The following is a 24,941-nucleotide window of genomic DNA, read 5'->3' as shown; positions in this document are numbered from 1 at the left end:
GCCTTGCAGTGAAACTCAAATACTTAACACAAAAGTAATTGAAATCATTGACTTCAGCACTCCAAAACAAGGCCTAGTACCTCCAGCGTATCAGGTGGTATGTGCAACCTCTCCTCCTCGTCAGAACTGTCTGAAGCATCAAAATCCAGCAACGAGCGATCGTTTTCCTCCAAAAACTTGTAGAATTCAGGATCTTTGTCCTTCAGCCGGGAGAGCTGATCTTTGTGTTCAGATGCCTTTCCTTTTTTCCTGGTAGATAAGAATTAACATGCATTTATTCATTGCTCAAACTTCTGCCGGTGCTGTAAAAAAAGCAAGCAACTTCTGGGCACCAAAGCACACCTGGGACTAATTTGAATGGTGATTTACCAGGGCTGTGGCCACAGTTCTGTATCCTGTTTAACACCTGCTCTAGAGGATTTGTGAAAGGTTATTTTCATAAAGCACTAAGAGATCCTGATAGCAAGTTATCAGGTTCTACTGGGATACTGATCAGAGGTCAGGAAAACATCTTGCAAAACCAAAAGAAAACTTTCTTAAGTTCTCAGAATTAGTCTCCTGAGCTTTTATAAAGAAAACTGAAAGCTGTACTGCCAGAGCAATCTGACAATGAAAGCTTGATAAAATCTTATCTAGTACTAAAAAATTATTTTGGCCTCTAATAATCACAGACTGGTTTGGGTTGGAAGGGACCTTAAAGACCATCCAGTTCCAACCCCCTGCCACAGGCAGGGACACCTTCCACTAGCCCAGGTTGCCCAAAGCCCCGTCCAACCTGGCCTTGAACCCTTCCAGGGAGGGGGCAGCCACAGCTTCTCTGGGCAACCTGTGCCAGTGTCTCACCACCCTCATGGGGAAGAATTTCTTCCTTACATCTAATCTAAATCTGCCCTCTTTCAGTTTAAAACTATTACCCCTCATTCTATTCCTACACTTCCTGATAAGGAGTCCTTCCCACCTTTCCTGTAGCCCCTTCAAGGCCTGGGAGGCCCCTCTAAGGTCTCCCCAGAGCCTTCTCTTCTCCAGCTGAACCCCCCCAACTCTCTCAGCCTGTCCTCACAGGGGAGGTGCTCCAGCCCCCCAAGCATCTTCGTGGCCTCCTCTGGCCCCGCTCGAGAAGGTCCGTGTCCTTCTGATGTTGGTGGCCCCAGAGCTGGGCCCAGCGCTGCAGGGGGGTCTCACAAGAGCAGAGGGGGAGAATCCCCCCCCCTCACCCTGCTGCCCACACTGCTCTGGATGCAGCCCAGCACACGGGTGGCTTTCTGGGCTGCGAGCACACATTGCTGGCTCGTGGTTTCCACCCACTACTACCCTGAAGTCCTCCTCCACAGGACTGCTCTTAATCCACTCTTTGCCCAGCCTAATTAGCCCTACCAATGATTAGTAGTGCCTAAGCACTACCTCATTATTTTTTATCTTGCAAATACCCCAATGTCTTTCAATAAGAGCAAATACACACAAACTGAGAAAAAACAAAGTAAGCTTTGCCTGACTCCAATATAACCTGTAAAAGATTAAAAGCATACACAAGCTTTTCTCCACTGCAATTCCTGAACTGACACAAGTCCGAGAGAAAACCTAACTGTCCGGTACCCTGTAACCACACTATGGTGTTGAATGCAGCCCTTTTAGACCCCTCTGACCCAGCCTGTCCCAGAATTAACTCATTCTATGGCAGATGCTGCAACGAAGTCCTGCGGCTACTTATAAAAGCAGTCAAAAATTAAAAAAACCCCAAAACAATCAAGCAACCGGTGAACGAGTGCTGGGACGCGCCAAGCTTCACCGACAGCGGGTGAGCCCGGCGGAGCAGGACCCGCGGCGCGGCCTTACCTCGCAGCCGGCCGGGCCCGGAGCGGCTGCCTCGCCTTCCCATCCTGCCGCGCCTTCCCGCTCCGCGGCGCCGCGACCTCCTCCTCCTCCGAGCCACCGTCAGGCTCCGACTCGGCGGCCAAGAACTCGTCCAGGCTCATCTGCGCCAGGCTCCTGGGGGCGGCGGGGAACGGAAGCTCAGCGGGGAGCCGGGCCGGCAGCGCCGGGCCTGCCCGCTCCCGGCGGCCTCGGGGCTGACGAGCCGCATGTGGGCCGGCAGCACCCCACAGGCCTCCCTCCCACCCCCCCGTCACTATCCCAGCGCAGCGGCCGGTGCGATCGGCCCACAAACCCGCCACCGCTCACCTCTTGCCGGCGGCCGCCATGCTGCCCGCCTCGTTCCAACGCGGCCGCCACTTCCGCTCCCAGCATGCCGCGGGGCGGGCAGGCCACGCCCCTGCCCGGCCTCAGGCCCGCCCCCTCCCGCTCGGCCACGCCCCCTCCCGGGGCTCTCCCCACCGCCCCCCCCCTCCCCTCCGCGGGGTCGGTGCCACGCGTGTCCCCACCCCCGCGGGACGGGCCCCATGCCCGGTAAGTGAGCGGCGGGGCGGAGCGGGGCGGGGCGAGCTTCCCCTTCCCCCGCAGCCCGGGGACACGTGCGCCGCGGGATTTAATTGCGGGGGGCCCCGCAGCGGCGAGCCGTGCCGTGGGTAGGTCTGGCCGCGGCTCTGCGGTGGGGCTATTCCGGGTGAGGGAGGAAGCCGCAGCCGCGGGGCCGCCCCGGTCCTGTCCTCGTCCCGCCGCGGCCCGAGGAGGAGCCGCGCACCTGCCCGCCCCCGCCCCGCCCCGTCTCCCCGCCGTGGGGCCGGCGGTAGCGGAGCGGGGACAGCGGGTCCCCGCAGCATCCCGCGGGCGGGCCGGGCTGGGCCGTCGCTGCACCGGAGCCGTGAGTACCACCGGGGCACGGCCCTGCCGCCGTCCCCCCCTTCCCCGCAGCGGCCAGGCCGGGCACTCGGACCCCGGAGGGGTTACCGGGAGGGGGGGTGGCGGCGGGAGGACTCCCCGGAGCAGCTCTCCATCACTCCCCGCCGCTGCTCCCGCGGTGCTGGCGGCACGTCTCTCCTCGGGGAGCAAGTTGGCTTCCCGGGGCACAACGCAGCAGGGCTGGAGGGGCAGCCGGCTGCCTCGCTGCCCGCTCTCTGCCCCGCCATCGCCCCTTAGCCGAGGCCGGCGGCGTTCCGGTGCTCAGCGGGGTCTCCTTCCCCGTCCTCTGCCCAGCCCTGGAGCGATCCCTTCGGTAAAGGGAAAAGCTGCAGCTTTAGAGCCCTGCGAGATGTTGGGGCCCGGGGAGCAGCTGCAGGGAGGTTCTGGCAGCGGTGGGTCTGCTCCCCCTCGGTGGAAGCACACGGGCTCTTTGGTGGTGTTGGCTGAAGGGCACGGGGAGAAACGTTGTCTCGGGTTTTCTTAGAGGGGGAAGCGGGAGGCAGCTTTTTTCTGGCCTCTGCAGTGACTGTTCGGGCAGAGGGCTGGAGCCACAGCATCTCTGTTTATGGAGGTGGTCCTGGGGAGCAGCAGGCCGGGGCAGGCAGCTGGTTTGGTTCTGCTGGCTGAGCAAATACCTCCCCCTCCGAGGAGTGCTGGCCCTGGGACCTCAGAAACGCAGCGGTCGGGTGGCTGCCCCTGCTCTCTGGTGTCAGGACACGACCACCGACTGACCAGGCTTTTGTGCCAAGCTAGAAAACTGCAGAAACGGCGGCATTGCTTTTATGGGGTCTCTTTGTAAGGGAAGCCTGCTCTCCTTTGACTTCATGGCCAATGAGCAGTATCTTGGGGTGCTCTCCGTTGCTGGAGACCACAAGGAGGGAGGATAGTTCTGGAGTGATTCAGCAACATGTGGATATTCGGGTGCTTTTGATCGGACAGTCTCTAGGCTGATGCAGGTAACTTGCCCCTAGGACAGGGCTCTGCTGAAATGAGCCTCAGGGAGCTTCTGCCCCTTTTCAGGATGAACAGGCCGAAGGCATGAGCTGTATTTAAGCATGGGAGGTGGGATGGGGCCTCCGCAACAGATTTGGGATGCCTGTGTGCTAGCGTGTTGTACCAGGAGGTGCTGGTTTGTTACAAGTTCACTGCTATGTGGCTCGCTAATGCTTCAATGGACAACAGCCTTTTGGTTACAATCACTACAGCAGCAACCACCTCTGTGGAATCTCTCGCCTCTGCACCCCAAGTTTCTCTCCTGATCCATGAGCATCTGCTGGCAATACTTTATTCGGCATGGCAGTGAGTAAGAATTTTAGGGTGTAAAGATCTGAGTTTCCTTCCTGAGAACTGACTGATTCATGAATCAGTCAAATAGATGCAAATAGCATCTAATTCAGAGCGGACCAGGAGCTGGCAGGCGTAATAGTCACCAGCTCTCTTGGCTTGACAGTCTAGGATCGAAATGGAGTTGCTCCTTAGCATCTTGGGTAGCTAGGATGGTCCTTTATGCTTTCTGCCAGCTAAGGTCAGCTTGGTGAGGGTGGCAACAGAATCTCTTTGCCCTGCCAGCCCGTCTGGTGGCCATCTGCCCTTGCTCTCATCAGCATCAGGCTGGGTCTCTGTACCTGGAATGGCATGTGAAAATCAAGGCACAAAGAAGACTGAAGGTCTGCTGAGGAGACTCTTCTGCGTTCTGGTCTTACTTTGCTGCATTTCAGGCTCAACCCCTCAAAAAAACCGAACAGTCATGCTGAAGTCTCAGTGCTGGCTTCTGTATTTTCTCAGGTGCCTCCGAACCCTTAGACTTGGTAGAACTGGTAGACTTGAGAGGCTTCACCCTTTCTGCCTGGCCTGCTAGAACTGGCTGCAAACCACGCTGCCTTCTCTAAAGGGTGTGACTTCTCAGGAACAGGAATTTGAGCTGAAATTCCCAGGGTCTGGGACCTGCTGGCCTTGGCTGGCCCCCAGTATACCAAACTCAAGGCCATTATGTCATATGTTCCTCATAGCTCAGTTTCCATGTATGTGGCCTGTGCTGCTGCCTGCCAGAAGATGTGAGGGAATTCTCTTAATTGTTTTCTGGCTTGAAAACAGGCTCCCACTGCTCCACAGTATGAAGCACTGAGCTTGTTCGGAACGGGAAATGCAGATCTGCTTACGTGGTCCAGTAAGTCCACATTGCCAACCCGCACGACGTCTGAGGCTGGTAGGAAGCTTTGTAAGCTGTCCGTAACCGTGGCGTGGGTCATGCAGAAAGGGATGAGGCCGGGGTGCAGGTGGTGAGCTCCTGGTTCGGAGAGTCACTCATGAGCAGCGCTTCACCGGGCATCAGCAGCAGCATTGTTCCCTGGCTTATCCGTCTGTAAAAGATCCGCTCGCCCGTTTGCAGCCTGCAGACCCCAGCGCTTTTTCCTTCTTTCCTAGCCTGCTGCTGGAGCCCCTAGGCCACACTGCCTCGTGTCATGGAGTCAACGTTCCCTTTAGAAGCCAAGTGGTAGCTCATGCTGGGTCTCATCAGATTCATCGCTCCCGTCTGACATCAGGGCGCTGTTGAGCGGGAACGACCCGTTCTGAACTGGCCCACTGCCACCTACTCGAGACACCATCACCTTGCCCAGCGGACAGGTAAAGGGCATAATCCCTCTTTGAACAGCTGCTGGCCAAGGATGTTGCAGGGAGGGAGCTCCTGGGCAAGTCCAGGAACCAGGAATATTGAGATCCTCTGACACGGGCTGCCTCCAGTGACCTGGCTGCTCTCGTCTTGTCCATTTACCTGTCTGAAAAATGAGTTGGGAACAGGGATGTCTGTCGTGGGGGAGGCTAGAGGGAGATCAGGAATACCACAGTGATGGATAGTGCAGCTGAAGCTGTTAACTATCACTCTGCTGCCTGGAGAGGAGACTTGCTTGATGCCTGTGTGTAGTTTGGCACTGCTTGTGCCATAAAACAGCACTGGATGTGACAGTAGCTCCTCTCCTGTGTCCACTGGGGGACACTGGGAAGGGGGAATTAGGACATGACCCACATTTCCAAGCCTTGGCAAAGGGCTCCTTTTGCTTAGATTTTGGTGTGCTTTGTGCTGGACTGTAGGAACTGCTGTCTAATCCCAGTGCAGCCGGAGACCTGCACATTTTGCTGAGCATCTCAAGGCATGAATTAGTTTCCATTTCTTGTTTCTCCCTAACCTGGGAATTTGGCAGTCCCAAACCTATTTGGGTCCTGACCCTTACAACCAATTACTTAAAGTGACCCAAATGTTAGCGCAGATGCTTCTAAATCCCCCAACCATGGAGTGCTGCTTGGAGCTGCTGCGATCCTCTCTGTGCAAAATACTGAAGGCAAAAGCTGAATTTGAAGATGTCTGCAGGACGAGTTGCTGCCTGGGCGAAGTGAGGGAGGGAGAAGATTGTACACCCAGATAGGCACTAAGCAGGCTGGATACCCCTTATCTCTTTCAGGTGTGAGAATGTCCCGGTGCAGGCACTGAGCTCTGCCTTGTGCTCCCTCTCTCAACTAAAGCACTTCTGAGCGTGAGCTGGGGTGACTGAGAGCAACTTTGAGCTGAGTTTCCACACAAAGCTCCCCAGGAGTAATGGGGAGAGAAGCTTTAATTAGAAAAGACCTCCAGCCTTCTGTGTGCACCAGAGCCGATTGATTACAACCCACTGAGTTGCTGAAAGACACCGACTAGGTCAATGTGCTGAATGCCCTTCTTGCCTGAAGCCAGCACTGTCTCTGTGCTGTAGAGCTGGCAACTCTGTGCAGTTTTTTCCCCGTTCTCCCCACCCCCTTGCCGAGGCTCCACATCCTCTCTGGCAGCTTGTCACTTCTCTGCAGATGTCTAGACAGGAGGATTCAGTGCGTGTCAGTTATGCCTAATTCATTAAAAAAACCCAAACCCTACTGAGAGCTGGGGATTCTCAGTCCTGCAGACTCAGCGCTGTCTGCGGTGCCCTGTGCTGCCTTGAGGCTAGCTCAGAGCAGATTAATTCCACCGACCGGCAGGAGCAGCGCGCGCCTCGCCCTCCCAGCTGTAGCAGGGGGGCTTGGGGAATAGAAGGCAGATATGTGGTCAGGGCAGCGCTGGCAGCGGGAGCAGAAGAGAGAGGAGGGGAGGTGAAGAGAAGTGTTGGGGGCTGAGGTGCGTGCTCCTCACCTCTTCTTGCACCTCACCCCCCCACCAGCTGTGTGTTCTTGGCGTGCTCACCTCCACCGCCGTGTCCGTCGGGAGCTGGCAGAGGGGTGCAACGTGTCCGAGTCCTCGATCTGGCTTCTGAAACTGCCAGCTTCCTAATTCTACCCTCCCTCCTGCCACCTCTGAAGGCAGAGCTGGCACCAGGAATGACAGCTCCCCCTTGCTGTGTTAAGTCACATTTCTGTCAACATTTGCAGTCCTGACCTCTGTATAGGTGCAGCTGTAAATCAGCCACCACAGTGGCGATGACTGGACCTGCAGTTCAGAGCATCTCGTTCACTTGCTGGTCCTGAACCGTGAGGTCCCTCTGCATCATCGCAATTGCTGGCTCTTCTAGGCTGAACACGCAATTAACCTTATATTAAAAACACTGAATTTGAGCTGCTGCACGCTGTTGGTGTCTGTTTGAATTCCCTGGATGCCAGTAAAGTGTTACAGGGGCTGAGAAGAGACTGATCCCCAAAGTGTTGTAGTGAGGGGACAGAGTTTTCTGTCTGTATCAGTGATGCTAACGGGACAGGTCCTGGTGGGGACAGTTGCCTAGATTTAGTGCCTACTTTGCATCTGAGTCCTGGGCATATACAACTGGGTGATTTCCAATCCTCTCTGGTTGTGTTTATTGTGGGGAAGGTAGGAATGCAATATATTTTGTAATGGGCAGTGCCAGACCCTCTGAAAGAAGGAAGAATTTGGGATATCCAAGTTTGAGGTATAAGGGCAGGTAGTATAGATCTGCTGTAGCTTGTGAAAACAGCCCTGGTGTCTTAGCCATACCTACTGCAAGAGGATTACTGATGCAAAAATACTGCTAGTTCCTGGTGGTTTAGATGTGGGCTTCGGAGCCATGGACAGGGTTCAACAAAAGGGATAGCTCAGCCCAATTAACGGGGTCTCCGCAAAGCGATGAGGAAGATGAACATTTGCAGGCCCGCAGTGTACTCAGCGGCATCTCTGGATGCTGGTACGAGCTGTATTAGTGGTCTTACTTTGCAACAGCACAACAGCCGCTATTGTTACTGCCGGCTCAGCTGTTTGTGTCCCTTGACTGTTGAAGGGAAGGAAGAGAGCACAGGAGCACATTTTGTTCCCAACCCTGCTCCCAGGAAGAAAGAAGCTACTCGCGCTGTGTATGCAGCTGGGCAGGGGCTTGCCTGTGCCCCCTTGGCCTGCCCTGGTCTAGTCCTGCCCTGAGCTTTAATGTGTATTGTGCATTTTTAGTTCTTTGGGGGAATGCTGAATTGCAGGAGGCTGCTTACTGGTAAACGGCCTTGTGACGCCTCTCAGAGGGGTTAAAAATGAGAATTGTGATTTCTGCTGTGGGGGAGATGGAGATGCACTTGGAAGCAGCGATTCCTGCCGGTGCCTACACTGTCAAGCTCCTTCTTCCCCAGGGTTGCTCTGCCCCAGGATGAGTTTTGCTGTGCTGTTGTAGAGGGCACTGCTTTGGCTCTGCTGCTTGGAATGGAGATCTGGAGCTGCTGGGCACAAGACAGTAGCACTGCCAGCAGCCCCTTCCTGCCTGGGGACGGAGCCAGAGGAGGTCTGCAGGCAAAAAGGGGACTTTGTGCCTGGGAGACAGACCCCCAACGCCGAGGACAGCGGAAAGTGCTTCCCTGAAAGGGAAACTGGCAACATGGTGCCACCTTATTGACCTAATCTGTGCTGCCCTCTGCTCTGTTAGTGCTGTGAAACACTGGGGTAGAGGTGGGTGCCAGCAAGGACTTAATGTCTTATCCTGAAGGTCTAATGGCAGCACTTCTGTGGGAGATGCAGTGCTGTGCACAAAACAGGGCTTTGTAGCTGATTTACCGGAAAAAAGGTACTGAGATATCAACATAGGGATAGGGCACGCGTGGAGGAGATGGATTTAAGCATGACTGTGTGTCAGGCCTTAGGGCATGTCATGCCTTAGACTAGGGGATGTCGCCTTATCCACAGCAAAGACTCGTCCCCAGCATCTGACCAGCTGTACAGGATGTGTCTTTGCAGTCTCCTGGCTAGCCCGGCGGACACAAAATCTCCATCCAGGCTGTCAACAAAAAGCCATTCTCCAGGGCCTTCCTGGGGAAAGGGCAGGCTCTGAACTTTTCCCTGGAGGATACGCTGTTCCCTGTTTATTGCCCAGCACGCTTCTTTTCACTGTCGGCAAAATACGTTTTTTTGTGCAAAGAGAACAGACCTCCCTTTGGGCAGGGATCATTTGCATTAATTAACAGAGCTGTTATGCATGGCCACGCTCTGTCTCATGGGAGCCAAACAAACGCCTTCTTTTTTTTGTCATAACCTAAGAGTTATTACAAGTCAGCCACCGCATCCATTATAGCTGATGCGTAACACGTGCATTCGTGCTGCTGCTTGCTCCACAAAAGTGGGCTTGTATTTACTTCCTGCCGCTGGAGCTCTGGACACTGCTTTACTGTCTCTTGTGGTCCAGGCACTGTTCCCCATTAATTATATCTTAGCGGTGCTCATAGACCTTCATTTCCTGGGAATGGAGTTTTACAAGGAAATATTTAGTGCTGCCAGTGAGAGTTCAGGCACAGGGAGCAGCACAAGCAGCAGCGGGGTGTCCTTTCCCTTTTTCCCCACTGATTATATTCTGACTTGTTTAAGCAAAAGAGCTCTGGTGGGAACAAGTTATTACAGAGCTGGGGGGACCAGACGGGCTGTACCCCCTACAAACCTTGGGTCAGACCCACGCCAGCGCTCCCTGCGCTTCAGGAGGGTGACCTTTTCCCAAGGTGGGTGGGTGAGCTGCTCTTCAGGGGAGGGATTGTTGAGGCTGTAGCGTGGCTGAGGTGAAAAACCATCAGACAGAGTTGATTGAGGCTGCCTGTGGACTGTCCCCTGGCACGGGGATGCTCCTGGGAGCCCAGTGGCAGTGTGGTGGCTGGGATGGCATCTCCCCCGGCCCTGCTCCCTGCTTGCCCACATCAGAGACCCAGCGACACAGTGGTGGTGTGGGTGAGGGAGGCACCAGTGGCTCTTCGGAGCTCTGTGATGTGCATGTCAGCCCTGGCTGGTGACAGCAGGGGGGTGTGGGTGGAGAGGGGAGTGAGCAATAGCTGGTCTCTACCTTTTGGCCATGGGAATCATTGCAAGGAAAGATAATGTCACCCTTGTCACTCTGCATTTGTACTTACCCAGAGCCGTGCAATGACTCAGTGGCAGGGCTGGGAAGAGAGCCCAGCACTTCTGACCCTTGTTGGAAATGTGTTTGATTACTGTGATGCCAATGCATCGGCTACAGCAACCTTCAGTCTGTTGTGCCCTCTGTACCTCTCCCCTGACCGCTGCAGCCGAGCTGTGTGCTACCCTCCCCCTGGCAAACCTTTCCTCACAGGGCTCCGAGAGCACAAGGAGAAGCAGTCCCATCTTTTCTCTGCGTTGTCCCCCGGGTCCTCCCACGGCTGCGGAGCCAGGAGCTCCTATCCCCTGCTACCAGCACCCAGGAGGGGCGAGGCGAGTGCTCGCAATTAGAGCAGGGGCATGACTTAACTACTGATGGGGAAAAGCTCAGCAGTGTATTGAAAAGATAAACCAGCTCAAGCAGAGCAGGAAAACCCTCAGGCTTGCAGCTAGGGAGGGGAATAAAGGCGAGGAAGCACTGTTTGCTCTCTGCCACTAAACCAGGTCTGGGAAAGGAGGTCTTGAACCCAGGAAGGGATGCTAATAATTATAAACCACCTTCGTGCAGGCACCTCTCATCCAGCAGTGTCCACGCTTGCGAATTAACACACCGAGGGTGTCCTAGGGATGTTGCAGCTTTGTGAAAAGCTCAGCTGAGGGGTGTGGAAGGAGAAGGCCCGTTAACTCATGGGGTCTTCTTTCCTGTCAAGGGCACAATGGCATCCTACTCTCATTACTGGAAAGCATCAACAGGCGTTGCCTTTGTTGTATGCCCGAGAGTCTTCCCCGCTGACAGCGAGATGAGGAATCTCACATCATGCGGGATGATGCAAATAGAAGAGGGCATTGCAGGCTTCTCTCCTGCTCAGGAAAGATGTTTATTCATCTTTTTTTTCCTCCCCCAGACTCTAGTACATGATACAACTGCTATTTAAAAGCGAATAGAAGGCTGCATTCGTGGCTGAGCAGGCACAGCATGGTGGGTTTCTATTTTTAGGCTCAGCACGGCTGGCGACGTGTAGGTGTCGTGAGGAGCACAGAGGCTGAGGGGATTCTCTCGCCACAGGGATGCGGGGGCAGGCGCACGAGTGCAGCACACGGGCTTTTTTTTCTTCAAGCTGCCTTTTTCTCCAGCTCCCTCCCCCTTCTTCCTCCTGCTGCTCAGTCATTCTCTCTTCACTCCCCCACCTTTTCTTCAGGTGCTGATGGCAGGGAGACAGTCAAACGTGTTTCGAAACACCGTGAGCAGCCTAGATGCGGACAGCATGGAAAGAGAAAACGTCTTCACACAAATAAATGCCCTTATGCCTTGATTAGGCAATTTTTTGTTTTCTATGAGCTGACCAGGTTTATTTATACTCCTGCTCCCTGCCTGGGCTGTCCCAGTGTGTGGAAGGAGTGTCCCACTCCATGCTCAGTGACGTGTATGTGTGTGTGCAGACCGAGTTCTGTGTCGGGTCCCAACATCTCTGGTCTTTGTAGTCTGTCCCTCCTGCCAGTCTTGTCAAAGCAAAACTACCTGAAGTTCAAAGTTACCTCCTGAAGGACAGCCAGGGTCTCAGCCAGGGCTGCTTCCAGGGAGATGTAGCAGCTCTGCTTTGCCCGGACTGCCTGCTAGGCTAGCGCAGGACAGGAGTCTGCGGTGCTGGAACGGGACTGGTGCAGCCTTGAGGCTGTGGTGAGGTTGGACATGCCTGGGTAGAGGACACTAGACGGAAGTGGAGATCAGGATGATAAAGTGAGTGTTCCCTGTTCCCTAACCAACCGCCTGGGAATCCCCAGCCTCTCTCTGAAAAGAGGCCTGAAATAAAATGGCAGGAAGAGCCGAACCCCTGGTCTTGCAGGATTCTGTACTGAGGCTGTGGAGCTCTGGGCTGCAGTTGCCTTTGCCCTCTGCCTTATCCTCCTGAATTGTGTGGGCACAGGAAAGACGGCAGCTCTCTTAACTTTTGTCGAGCTAAAGAGCTTAACTTTTGAAGGCAGGTGCATTCATTACAAATCTCCTAGCATCTTCTGGAAGCTGGAAGGGAACAGCCACCACTCAAAGAGCTGTGGTCTATAAGGTCACTCTTGCCTTTTAGGATATGGGCAAGAGTGATGTTATGAGATTCCCTGGTTATGTTTTGTTTAGGCTAAGGAGGATTGATATGTTCCCTGTCTCTAGTGGTATATTTAAGCTGTGTTTGATCAATGCAGGACTGGCATACCCTGGTGAGACTTCTAAGATCAATGCTTCTGCTGATATTTCATGGAAATGCACCTTGTTAGGCAGATTTGGAGATGGTGCAACTTCAAGGTAACCCAGTGTGAGTGCATATGTTGTAGAGCAGTACCCTTCTGAGGGCAGGTAAGGAGGACATCGATCCAAAGATGAACACGGCTGGGAAGCAGTGAGTGTCACAGAACAGAGAAGAGTCTCAGCATGGCTTTGTATTGCTTCTGTTCCTCCAGGGACTGTCTCCTCCCCGTCGCTGGTTTATGAGCAGGATGATGTTTCCCTGGCAGGGACTGGTTAGGTGGGAGCTGTTCCTGCACAGGGTCTTTGAGCGGTGGTGGACATACTTGGGGACCATGGGAATTGTCTGGGGCTAGAGCTCCTCCTGCCTGGGTAATGCTTTGGTTTTCCCCCATGTCAGTGCCGGTGAGAAGGCAAAGCCCAGCATCTACCACCTGCAGCCATGGAAGGGGGCGTGCAGCTCCTCAACCGCGACGGCCACAGCATCTCCCACAACTCCAAGCGACACTATCACGACGCCTTCGTGTGCATGAACCGCATGCGTCAGCGTGGGCTGCTCTGCGACATCGTGCTCCACGTGGGCACCAAGGAGATCAAGGCTCACAAGGTGGTGCTGGCCTCGTGCAGCCCGTACTTCCACGCCATGTTCACAAGCAAGTAGCCTCCTCTCTTCCCCATGGCCAGGGTCTCCCTGCTCTTCAAACCCTCTCCTCTCTGCAAACTTTTCTGTCCGGCTCCCTATTTTCACTGCCCTACCCTATGGAAATACAGCGGCTATATATCATGTCTGTAAGCCAGTACAGTAATATTCCTCATTTGACTCCCTTCCACGAAGCCCTTTGCCCCTAAACCCCTGCACAGGGATCTCAATGTCCATCCTGCGGACATGGACCCCATTCCCATGCTGCTCCTCCTTGCTAAGAGGTGAGCCAGAGACCTTCCTGGGCTGTGGAGGCAGAAGCAGCTTGTTCCATGTGTGGTCCAAGTCTTCCTGTGGGGAAACAATCCTGCTGTGGGACTTTGTTCATGTCTAGTATCTGTGTCATCCCAGATGAGATGAGTGAGAGCCGCCAGACCCACGTGACGCTGCACGACATTGACCCGCAGGCCCTGGAGCAGCTGGTGCAATACGCTTACACAGCTGAGATTGTGGTGGGCGAGGGGAATGTGCAGGTAGGAGCTTCCCCCCAAATCTCTCTTCTCCACAAAGCTGTTCTGTATGAGACTTGCTTCCTGGGGACCCTCCTCTCCTTCTGCTCAATGCTTTCAGCTGTTGTTCTGTGGTGGCACCTGCGTCTAGCAGTGGTCAGGGAGTTCCTCCGCTCCCCTGCGCCCAGAGGTGGCTCCTCAAAGCACTACGCAATGGCCAGGTCTAGTGCTGAGCATCTGCCATTTCCTGGCCCTGTGGGTAGTTACTAGTGTCCTTCTCAGCTGTTCTTTACCTTAGTCCTGTTAGAAACAAAGAATGCTTTGTCCTTTATGCGCTTGTGTGCCTGAAGGTGCTCAGTAAGCTTGTTCTGTTATTGACTTGCAGTGAGATGAGGGTGAAAATGGTTTCCTTGCCCTGGAAAGTCTCCTTTCCCCCATTCTTTTCCACTGCCAGACACTTCTTCCTGCTGCCAGCCTGCTTCAGCTCAATGGTGTGCGGGATGCTTGCTGCAAATTCCTCCTCAGCCAGCTTGACCCATCCAACTGCCTGGGGATCCGGGGTTTTGCTGACACGCACTCCTGCAGCGACCTCCTCAAGTCTGCGCACAAGTATGTCCTCCAACACTTCGTGGAGGTGTCCAAGACAGAGGAGTTCATGTTGCTGCCTCTTAAGCAGGTGAGGTCCTGATGGGAGTGTGAAGGTATGAGTGTGGCAAGGCTTTTCGTGGTCTGTGCTGGAAGGCACAGCCTACGTGTCAAAAGCCCAAGGAACCTGCACTGAAGGGACAGGGTTTGGCAGGGGAGTGTACCCAGGTTCTGTGCTTTGGTCCTCTCTGTTCAATGGAGAGACAATATGTTGGAAGAGTGCTGTCAGCGAGCTTAATCCCATGTGAATCAGGGATGGGAGGGTAGCACGGAGGATAATTGCTGTCACTGGTGCTTGCCACTGTGAGCTCAGAGCACACTGCCCTCTCTCTGGGGTCCAAGGAATAAGTCCTGGCTGCCCTGGTCTTGTAGCTGTGATGTTTAATTCAGAGCTCAGCTAATGTTTCCTAATGCTCTTCATGTGGTGCCAGTATGGCCCCTGGCTCATCACGGTCTGCAGGGTGCTGTGCTGTGCCCCGGTCCTTGCTCTGCATCACCCGACCCTGTGTGGTCCCTCACCAGGATACAGACACCTCCCTTTGTCCGTCCTCGGGCAGTGGGGTGTGTGGCAGCGAGGGGAGGGTACGTGTCTCCACCCGCTCCAGCTCCATAGTCCTTGGCACGTGAAGTGAGTGTGCTGGGAACAGCCAGGGCAGCTGGCTCTGTCCCATGAAATATTGAAGGGACGCGTGCAAGCGGAGTCATCCACCTGATCTCACTGACGTTGATTGGAAGTGTCAGGCATTGCAGCAGCTTCAGGCACAGCGGGGGGGGAATGAGCCAAGGAGGGTGATGGAGGGCAGAGCTGCCTCCACATCAGTGCTGCAAGGAGAGGAGAGGCACAGCTGCACCTGCCCGGTTTGGGGGACCTGGCTGCTCTTTGGATCCTTCTGTGTCCAGTGAGAGAGACCGTACACCCCGCAACCGCCAGCATCTGTGGGAGGCAGGGGCTCTGCCTCTGGCAGTGCTGCTCTGGTCGGCCTCTTACCTGGGTGTGTGAATGTGTCTTTTCCTCCCAAACCACACCAGCCGACACTTGCCCTTTCCACCCCACTCTACAGGTGCTGGACCTCATTTCTAGTGACAGCCTCAATGTGCCATCAGAGGAGGAGGTGTACCGGGCTGTGCTCAGCTGGGTCAAACATGATGTGGACAGCAGAAGACAGCACGTCCCCAGGGTGAGTCTGCTGGGGAAGGTGGCCTGCTTCTACCCACCAGCTCTGAGGGCCTGGTCTGGGTGGATACGTGGCTGAAAGGTGGCCAGAGGGCAGGGACAGCACATCCCTGCCGTACCACTCCCAGTCCAGGCATAGATGAGGGCGTTGCTGAGAAAGTTCAGTCTCCCAAAATCCAAACTATTGACAAATCTGAGGGGGATGCCCTGTCTGACCCCTGGCAGCTTGGGCATGCGGAGCTCTGGGGAGGATGTGGGCAGCAGGAGAGATCAGCCCTGCCTGCAGCCTTTCTGAGCTTCCACCTCCATCCTCAAACAAACAGCTCAGGCAAATTTGAGCAGGGACTTCTTTTAGCTCATGCTTTTGTCTCTCTGCCTCTATACCTTGGAGCACGGCTCTGCGAGCCTCCTGCCTGCAACTGGAGACACAGTTAAGTCCTTTCCTGCAGGGCTGCCAATGCCTGGCACAGCGTGGGCACCCTCTTGTGGGTGCAGTAGAGGCTGTTGGTGCCTCCAGCAGCCCCAGCTTCCTGCCATCTCGCCGCAATCCTGCTTCCAGGCAGCAGCCATGGGAGGAAGCATCCCTTGGTGTCCTCCCGAAGGCTGGGGCTGAGATGGGGCAGGATGAGGAAGACTCTGAGGGTTTCCCCTGGGTTTTCACCTACCCCAGGGCTTGACCCTAGAGAAGTTCTGTCTCCTCCTTTGCTGGTTGTGCGCGCTCAAACACCCCTGCTGTCGTGAGGCAGGTAACATGGGGCATGCTGGGCAGAGGGGACTGGTGTCTGGGCTCTGCAGCCCCAGAGCGAGGATTGTTACTTGTAGCATGAGTGCTGGAAGAGGATGTGGGTGCTGACAGAGGGCAGGGTGGGGATCTGGGGTAGCTGTGGGACGTGTCACAGCCAGGCAGAGGGCTCCTGCCTCTGCAGAGGCATCTCCAGTGGAGTCAGGCTTGCCAGGGTTGTAGGGGAGAAGTGGGGGCAGCACTGGGACAAACCCTTCCCACCCTGCCGATGGGGTGCGACTCCTCCCCCCTCAGCTTATGAAGTGCGTGCGGCTGCCCCTGCTGAGCCGGGACTTCCTCATGAGCAACGTGGACACGGAGCTGCTGGTGCGGCATCACTCGGAGTGCAAGGACCTGCTGATCGAAGCCCTCAAGTACCACCTCATGCCAGAGCAGAGAGGGGTCCTCAGCAACAGCAGGACGAGACCGCGGCGCTGCGAGGGGGCCAGCACCGTGCTCTTTGCTGTGGGTAAGGCCCTGCCACACGCTCGCGTACATGCCAACCCCTTCCCAGGGCCTTTGGACTGTTGTTTGCTCTTGTTTGCCATCCCCTGCGCAGGTGGGGGGAGCCTGTTCGCCATCCACGGGGACTGCGAGGCCTATGACACGCGGACGGACCGGTGGCACATGGTGGCCTCCATGTCGACTCGCAGGGCCAGAGTGGGCGTTGCTGCCATCGGGAACAAGCTGTATGCTGTGGGCGGGTAAGGAGGCCGTGGGAGCCGTGCGTGGGGATGCCTTCAGCAGCCTCTGCCCAGAGCTGGCGGGGAGAGCGGCCCAGAGCTGTGCTGGGAGCAGCGAGGGCCAGCAGAGCCTCCCCGAGCCAGCCTCTGGGTGAAGCAATCTGGTATCTCTGGGTTACTAACTGCAGGAGTAACAACTAAAAACTACTTCCCTGCCCCTGCGGTTTGGAGCAGTGAGTTTGCTGGCTCTCATGGTGGTGGCTACGTCCTGGACTTGTGCTATTTCCTCCCCTTTCCCTTAGCCCTCTGCTGCAGGCTGTTACGAGCCTGCTAGCCCCCCAGCCCACCTCTCACCCCTCGGTGTGCGGGGCCCTCTGAGACCTGCTTTCTTTGCAGCCCCCCCGCCCCCGGAGAGCTCAGCTAAGGGCTCTGCGCTTTCAGCAGTGCTTTGGTGCACTCTGCCTTGGGGAAGCTGGGCAGGGGGGAGAGGGGAGGGGTGGTGACAGGGACCCAAGGCAGGCTGCACTCTCTGGGCTCTTGGTGGGCTCCAGAGCCGTAGGACCAGTTCACAGCCTCACCTGCAATCCAGACTTCCCAGCTCTTAACATGTTCTCCCAGCTCTTAACATGTTCTCCCTACTCTTACATGTTCTCCCCGCTCTTATGTGTTCTCCCTTTTTCTCCCTACAGCTACGATGGGACCTCTGATTTGGCCACAGTGGAGTCCTATGATCCTGTCACCAATTCTTGGCAACCTGAGGTGTCCATGGGCACCAGGAGGAGCTGCCTGGGTGTAGCAGCACTTCATGGGCTTCTCTATGCTGCTGGGGGGTACGATGGGGCCTCGTGCCTGAACAGGTAGGGGATTGCCTTGCTACAGGCTTCTCCGCTGCTCTTGCATGCACTGTCCTGGGCGCTGGCTGCCTGGGGAGCCCACAAGGCTCCTGACAGATGGACTGGGCCCAGAGTAGATGTCTTGCCATCCAGCTATGTCTTCCGGTGTCTTTGGCCCCAGGCAAAGTTCCTTCAGGGGAAAAGCCATTTTGTAGCCCCCTGCCACAACAGAACACAGCCTTTGTCAGTTCCTCCCTCCATTTTCCTTGTCTATTCCCAAGCTTCCTTGGGAGCTGCCCCTGGAGGCCTGTGTCAAAGAGCTTTGACCTGGGCTTTGCCAGTGTCACACCTTATGTTCCTGTGTCCCTGCCTGCTGCAGCGCAGAGCGGTACGACCCTCTGACAGGCACCTGGACATCCATCGCTGCCATGAGCACCAGGAGACGCTACGTCCGGGTGGCAACGCTAGGTGGGTGATGGCGTGAGGACCTGTCTGACTCGTGTGCAGACTGTCTCTTGCATTTCTGTTGGTTCCTTTTGATGTTCTTCTGTTCTAGTTCCTGCCTCTTCTTCCTAGATTCCCTAGCTGTGAGTCTGGGTAGCCCAGCCATTCCTCTGCCATGCCCTGACACGCTCCCTGCCTCTGCCCTCCTCCTCAGTCTCCCTAGTAATTGGGTTGCATCACATTCTGGAGGCAACTCCTGAGGGGACCCATAACTTGTTCCTCAGCTTCTTTGTGCCCCTTTTACTTTGGAGCAAGAGGGCTGGCTGTGGATCATCACCTATCCCTAGAAAGGACGAGACAACCTTATTACTCCATTATGAAAGCAGAACAGTCCTTTTACCGATGATCCAAGCAGGGTCAAAACTGTCTCTACCAGGGGTGTCAGAACATTAAGTGCAATGCTGTGATGCCTCCTGACTCCTTGGAATGAGTTCTGTCCTTAAGGAGGATGTGGTGTGAGAACTGACCACTTCATTGTTTAGTGCAGCTATGGGGTTAATGCAGAGTGGTAACTCTCCACCCTGGCAGGTGCTGGAGCTCCCTGGGGGTGCCAAGGTCCCCACTGTCCCAGGAACTGCTATGCAGTGTCCAGGTGTCCCTGCGGTGCCTCTCCCCTGCCTTGTTCTCTGGTTTTGGCTCTCAGTGCTGACCCAGAGATTCCCTCCCCTCCATCACCAGCTCACACTCTCTGCCTGCCACAGCCTTTACTGGCATTCCCCTGCTCCAGCCTCCGCTGCTAAAAATAACCCACTGCTCTGGTGGGGAGCACTTGCAGCTCCCTTAATGAGGAGGTCAAGAAGCGGCAGACAAACGAGCTCTTTGGGAAGCTTGCAGTGTGGCAGAGAAATCGCCTGATGAATATTTCATGATGCTGTGCGCTGCAAGGGGAGGGGGAGCTGGGGGAGCCCTGCTGAGAGGAGCTTGGCTGCCTGGGGAGCGGGAGGCAGCTGCGGCTCAGCTGCTGCCTCTGTGGGCACCCTGAGCACGGGGATGTGGGAGGCTGTGCTGGGACTGCGGCTGTGCTCTTGAGCTAACTCCTGTGCGTGTGTGACTGTCTTTGCAGAAGGCAACCTCTATGCCGTTGGGGGATATGACAGCTCATCCCACTTAGCCACAGTAGAAAAGTATGAGCCCCAGGTAAGTACAGGAGAGAACATGCCTGATAACTCTTTTCCTTCTCCCTGCCTTATGGGTGCCTGAAAGGGCCCTGCAGAAAGCTGAGGGCTACCCAAGTTGCTGGAGAATTTAGCAGACAGTGAGAGATTCTGGGTTGACATAGCACTTAGGGATATGGTGTAGTTGAGAACTGTCAATGCTAGGTTAATGGTTGGTCTAGGTGCTCTTCAAGGTCTTTTCCAACCAAGATGATTCTGCGATATTGTGATTCTGTGAGATCAGGTACATATGGTCTCTTAGCAAAGTGCTGCCACAGCTTAAGATGTGACAGCTTCCTAGCAAAGTATTGCAGCAGCAGTGGAGCAGAAGGTGTGCCCACGTGAGCCTGTGTGGCACAGACCTGCCTGCCTCCTTGGAGACTTAAGCCACCATGTGTGACTACGAGAGGGAGGGGGTATCATCCCCCTTCCCAGCTCTTCTGCAGGGGCAGAGTATCTGGGGGGCAATCCGGAGCAAAACGAGCCAAAGCTCATCCATGCAGGCTCCAAGATATATCTGAGATTTTCAGCCACCACTCTATCCCCCTTGCCTGTAGGCCAGCTCAAGTTCTCTAGGAGGAACAGCTCTTGTACATGCCCCGAGCTGTTTCCAGCTTCCAGCTGAGGTCCTTGCTGCGTGCACGTCCAGAGTGGTTAGTGGGGACTGTGGCAGGCTGGGGACATGTGTTGGCCCTGGGGTCTCACAGCTCTGTTGGAACAGGCTAGATCACTGCAAAAAGATCAAAGAGGATGTCCTGGAGGTTTTTCATGAGCTGTAAAGCCACAGCTGTGACTTGTACGGATTTGAAATAGATACAGCTCCACCCCCACGACTGGGCTGGGATTCAGCTGTGACGTGGCTGGTGGCCTGGCGCAGAGATCCCTGAGCTCTGGGATGGCAGGACTCCTGCCAGCTGCGGCCGTGCTTTCCTGAGCCAGTCGGCAGAGGTCCCTCCTGGGGTCTGCAGCTCTACCCACGGGACAGTTAATGAAAGAAGTGGGGTCCCCCCAGGAAGTCTTTTTGGGGGAGGACCGTTATGTCAGGAGCTGTGTGGCTGGAGCAGGACTAATCTCACAGGGTTGGTTTGGCAGGGATATGCAGAAAATGACTTGTACATCTGGCTCAGGAACAAACATTGCCTCTTCCCAGATCAACACCTGGACGCCCATTGCCAATATGCTGAGCCGCCGGAGCAGTGCCGGAGTGGCCGTGCTGGAGGGGATGCTCTACGTGGCTGGCGGCAACGATGGGACCAGCTGCCTTAACTCTGTTGAGCGCTACAACCCCAAAACCAACACGTGGGAGAGCGTGGCGCCCATGAACATCCGTAGGTAAGGAGCTCTGCCCCCCGCCACGCTCCTGAGCTGCAGGGGAGCCTCAGCTGCTGCAGTCGTGGGGATCCCATCTCACCAAGAGCCTTGCCTTGCTTGGCACTGCAAACCATAAAACATAGACTGTGCCCCAGGGCTTGGCTAACGCTGCAGTCAGCTGGCTCCGTGCTGCCTGCACTGCGAGGGACTGGGGCGTGTGTGCCAGGAGGGCAGAGCAGGGACGTTCTGCAGCGGGTGCTTTCTGCAGAGGGATTTATTCTCAGCAGTCTGTGGCCGTAAAGAACCAGGTGGTAATGCTGGCTGAGGCCACGCAGGAGATATTGCTCAGCTGCAGGAGGATTTAAGGCTTGGAAGCCCAAGGATTTTGGGCTCCTAGGGCCTGTTATTTAGAGGTGGCACTTCTCCAGGGGGAGGAGGATGTCAGAGTGAAGGGGAAGATCAGAGGCTCCAGTATTTCATTTTCACTGGGCATTTGTGAGGCTAGGCACTCCCTTCTGTGGGGTGGCAGAGCTCTGGCCAGTTCCTCTGAGGTCCTGAGCTCCCCTACACCCCACATACATCGTGTTCGAGCCTCACACCCCTGTGGTCTCCTCTGCGTGGTCGTTCCAGGAGCACCCACGACCTGGTGGCCATGGATGGGTGGTTATACGCGGTGGGTGGCAACGACGGGAGCTCCAGCCTCAACTCCATCGAGAAGTACAACCCCCGCACCAACAAGTGGGTAGCAGCCTCGTGCATGTTCACACGCCGGAGCAGCGTGGGGGTGGCTGTGCTGGAACTCCTCAACTTCCCACCCCCCTCCTCACCCACTTTGTCGGTGTCTTCGACGAGCCTTTGACAAAGAATCAGGACCTACCTTACCTCAAGGGGACAGGGGTGCTTGGCAGAGCACTAGGCCAGCATGGCCCACCCCACGGGGCAGCCGGTCACTGTAGGAGGAGAGCGAAGGTACCGGCTGCTACCTCCAGCCCCAGCACTCCTGTGAACCCCCGGAGCAATCCCCACTCTTGGTGCACACATCGGATCAGCACGACCACAGCAGTTAGAAATGTGCTTCCTGGACGAGCACCCTCCTTCTAGAGGGCGAGGAGAGGGGGTGCTCTCCGCTCCGTTCAGACTCATCTCACCGCTCGCCCAAAGAGCGTATATTTTATTTGGGCGGGGGGGAACTTTAAACCATTGCTGCTTCTTGGATTCCCGTGATCCAGCCGGTGCCACACATATGAGCACAGCCAGCCTCGGAGGCTTCCAGGGGCCCTGTGGGGTGGCAGAGGTGGACAGCACTCCTCCCAGGGACACGGCTGAATGTGCAACCACTCCTCTGAATGTCACTGTAGCCAAACTCTTTACCAAGCCTATTGTGCACTGTTAAAGACTCTGAGGCCACTGTATGGTTCTCAATGGTGTCTAATTGATGCCTTAAAATACACAAACAAAAGAAGCCCAGCTAAGGGACAGGGCCTGGAGGAGGTGAGGTTTGGAGACAAAACTGGATGCAGCATCCTGAACCCTCCAGCGTTTCCACACTTGGCTGGCCCCACCTCAGTCACTAAGATCCCAGCTGGCCATTGCTCTGGGGAGTCCCCAGCCAGGCAGATGGGTTGAATGACCTTGTCTGCACCCGTGCCATTGCTGTCCCAGGTTCAAGTGACTGTGTGGCTGCCTGCTCTCTGCACGTGGTCCTGGTTCACAGTTTGGCTGGGAACGGATCAGCCTGTTTGCTCTTCCCCTCTCTGCAAAGCAGATTCTGGGTTTATGGAAAGGTATCGGTTCTTAAAGAAGAACAGTCCAGCCTTCTAAATGAGGAGGATTGCCTGGCGTTACTTTTTTGGGTGTTAATTTTCTGCCTTTTTTATTTGAATGCTAATATTTTAATTTTTAATGACTTCATATCCCTTTATTTTTTACACTCTCCTGGTATTCCCCAACCCATCTGCTTTTAAAGGCAGCAGAAGGGATGCAATTACTTTTCGCATTTGTTGATGAGATGATGACTGTGTCCTGGAAGATGTTCTCTATAGATATGTGGGTGTGTGTGCATGTGTGAGATACTGTATGTACAGTGAAAACAGCATGGAAGGGACCATTTGCAATTAGCAACTCCCTGGCAATTAAGCAACCACTTGAATTAACTAAAGGTTGAATAAATCAGTACTGTAAGTCACAGGCCTGTCCTAGACCCACCTGTGCCATGGAACCTCTTGGGTGGTGTTTTCAATGCGTATGCTGTAGGGTGTGTGTATGAGCCTTGAACTGAGACATATTATCAGGTGTTCTCCACATTATAGAGGAATGACTCAACCACTGGTACCTCAATAGTGTTCAAATGTAGCATTGGAAATATGGTCTAACTGTTTGTTTTGAACTAATTCCTTTTTCCTTTTTCCCCTGCTCCTTCTCATTTCTCATTTACAGAGTTCAGATTTCACTTGTGATGGTATTTGTTGGCCTAAATTTTCAAGTGGTTAGGGATTTCTTTTCTCTTTTCTTTGGGGTGAAAGGAGAGTTTGAGATGAGACAGGGACTCCCCAACTTAAGACAGTTTTTATGGCGATCTGATTTCTCCTGGATAGGTGCCTGCATGTTTTACAAGCCCATTTACAGTGCCTAACGTTGGACACCTGAAATTACCAGCAGCTTCTGAAAATCTGGGCTGCTTCTCCCCCCACCCTCTCCCCAAGGACAGTCTGGGCTTCTCAGGCTGAGGAGGCCTTTTTGGCTTTTCGAGCAGACTCTAAATCTGCTTTTTGTTCCCTTCTCACTTGCCAAGCCTTTGCCCCAGCCTGTCACAGCTCAGCAGCTCTCCCATTCCTCTGTTGCAGAGGATCCCGCAAATGTCCGGGCTCTGCTCGTGCAGGGCTCTGCCCTTGGTCAACGTGGCAGTAGGGCTGCCCTAAGTACATCACATGAATCTGCTTTGTTTGAAGAAATGATGAAATTGGTGAAGTCTGCTCTGTTGCGTGCGTGTGCCAACGCACCAGTGAGGTCTCGATCCTTTCCATCCCACTCCTATAAGCAACATCAGGATTTTAGTCTTTTGCTGGACTCATATTGTCCAGCGCATTCAAGGTGCCCCTGGCTCCAGGGTCCTCTTTGGTGGAGAATCAGCCTAAAAGCCCCACAAAAGGCCGTGTCAGAAGTGAAAGGTGCTGGTGCTGGGCCTTGGCCCGGTGTGCCGAGGTCCTGCCGAGGCCTCTACGTTATGAACGGCGGTAGGACAGCAGAGCCCAGCCAGCCTGCTGAAGGGAGACAAGGAGGGGCAGGGCTGGGCCGGAGGGGAACTGCTGAAGGGAGAAACAGGGCTGATTTCAAACAAGGAGTGAGTTGTGACAGCAGTGGCTCAGCACCTGGTCCAACTGTGGCTGCTGTAGCGTGAAGGGGGGCTGCTGCCTTAGGGGGGTGGCAGGCAAAACCAGAAGGGAAGCCAGCAGTGTAGCAGGCCAAGGAGAATTTTTGTGCCATGTGCCCTTGGCCCCAGTTGTAATCTTTAGCAACTTACACTACAAATGGTGTGCAATGCTGTCCTGCCTCTTGAGGACCAGGGAAACGGGCAGTGTGACTCCTGTCACCCACCGGTTGGGTCCTGAGCAATATCACCACTGAGCCTGTTCTGCAGAAACCTGGGGAGGAGGGAGCCTTTTGTGTCTCCGATGTACTAACTATGCAGGTGCTCACTGCTTTCCTGTGAAAGAGAAAGAAGGAAGGAAAGGGCGAAATAGCTCTCCAGCAGCTTGCAGGGGTCCAGAGCACCCCGACCCACACTGTGTGGACACGAGGTGTCAGCATCTGCCCTGGGAGATCCCAGGGTGGAATTGCTTCTGGTGCTGCACGTCCCTCGCTGAGGAGGAGGCCTCAGGGGGGGGACGTGCGTCTGTGTCTGTCTGTCTGTGCGTAGTACCCTATGTGAGGGGAGGAGAACTGTCAACTGTGTGTGGCTTCTCTGCCAGTTTTAGTTAGTGGTGTCTCACCCAAAATGTTATCTGTGCGATTTCCCATGTGAGCTTTTCCCAGCGGAGGAGCATCCCGGAGTGGGTGGCTCCAGGCTGTGTGTGTTGATGTGTTTTGCCCAGGGACCCCGGTGTCGGTCTGCAGTGAGATGGTGAGGCCAGGCAGGATCCCTTGCCCCGATGTGGGGGGAGAGGTTCGCTTGGCCTTCCTGGTAGGCAGACCCGGTCTACTCCATGTCGTCACTTTGATTTCTCTGTAAGTTATCTGACTTATTTATGTGGAACTCTGTTTCTCTGAATTTTTTGCACTACATGGGATTGGGGAGGGGATACAAGCAATAGAAGCCAACATGTACAATAAAGACATTTTCTTGAATACCGGA

At 55.1% G+C, this 24,941-nt stretch overlaps 2 protein-coding genes across 5 annotated transcripts in view; one reads left to right on the top strand and one right to left on the bottom strand.

Annotated features, from left to right (window-relative positions):
* NOC2L (NOC2 like nucleolar associated transcriptional repressor) overlaps positions 1 to 2,235 on the bottom strand; it is a 54,621-nt gene extending 52,386 nt beyond the window's left edge. Inside the window, exons 1-3 of the mRNA XM_074893303.1 lie at positions 2,179 to 2,235; positions 1,834 to 1,986; positions 81 to 249 (exon numbers count right to left, since the gene is read on the bottom strand). Coding sequence (XP_074749404.1) covers positions 81 to 249; positions 1,834 to 1,986; positions 2,179 to 2,198 — 342 coding nt within the window. The 5' untranslated portion in view covers positions 2,199 to 2,235. The remainder of the gene's footprint in view (positions 1 to 80; positions 250 to 1,833; positions 1,987 to 2,178) is intronic.
* Positions 2,236 to 2,343: 108 nt separating this feature from the next.
* Positions 2,344 to 24,941, top strand: KLHL17 (kelch like family member 17). 4 transcript variants are annotated; one of them, XM_074892886.1, is made up of 13 exons: positions 2,554 to 2,758; positions 5,221 to 5,421; positions 12,757 to 13,009; positions 13,408 to 13,529; positions 13,960 to 14,181; positions 15,212 to 15,328; positions 16,361 to 16,574; positions 16,665 to 16,809; positions 17,478 to 17,645; positions 18,001 to 18,089; positions 19,189 to 19,262; positions 20,430 to 20,611; positions 21,221 to 24,941. In XM_074892886.1, the coding sequence occupies exons 3-13, from the start codon at positions 12,799 to 12,801 to the stop codon at positions 21,447 to 21,449; spliced, it is 1,773 nt and encodes a 590-aa protein (XP_074748987.1). In that variant the 5' UTR covers positions 2,554 to 2,758; positions 5,221 to 5,421; positions 12,757 to 12,798; the 3' UTR covers positions 21,450 to 24,941. The 4 variants fall into 4 exon arrangements, with proteins under 4 accessions (XP_074748989.1, XP_074748987.1, XP_074748988.1 ...); XM_074892888.1 differs by lacking the exons at positions 2,554 to 2,758; positions 5,221 to 5,421 and adding an exon at positions 2,344 to 2,403; XM_074892887.1 differs by lacking the exon at positions 5,221 to 5,421.

The sequence above is a fragment of the Strix uralensis genome, chromosome 23 (genome assembly GCF_047716275.1).
Source record: "Strix uralensis isolate ZFMK-TIS-50842 chromosome 23, bStrUra1, whole genome shotgun sequence".
NCBI lineage: Eukaryota > Metazoa > Chordata > Aves > Strigiformes > Strigidae > Strix > Strix uralensis.
Note: the sequence above shows the minus strand (reverse complement) of the source record. Positions and strands in the feature narration are given on the sequence as shown.

Coding starts and splice junctions, on each gene's coding strand:
- KLHL17 (XM_074892888.1), top strand. CDS start 12,799: ATGGAAGGGGGCGTGCAGCTCCTCAACCGCGACGGCCACAGCATCTCC. Junction 15,329..16,360: donor GAAGACAGCACGTCCCCAGG/GTGAGTCTGCTG, acceptor CTCCCCCCTCAG/CTTATGAAGTGCGTGCGGCT. Junction 17,646..18,000: donor GGGGCCTCGTGCCTGAACAG/GTAGGGGATTGC, acceptor TGCCTGCTGCAG/CGCAGAGCGGTACGACCCTC.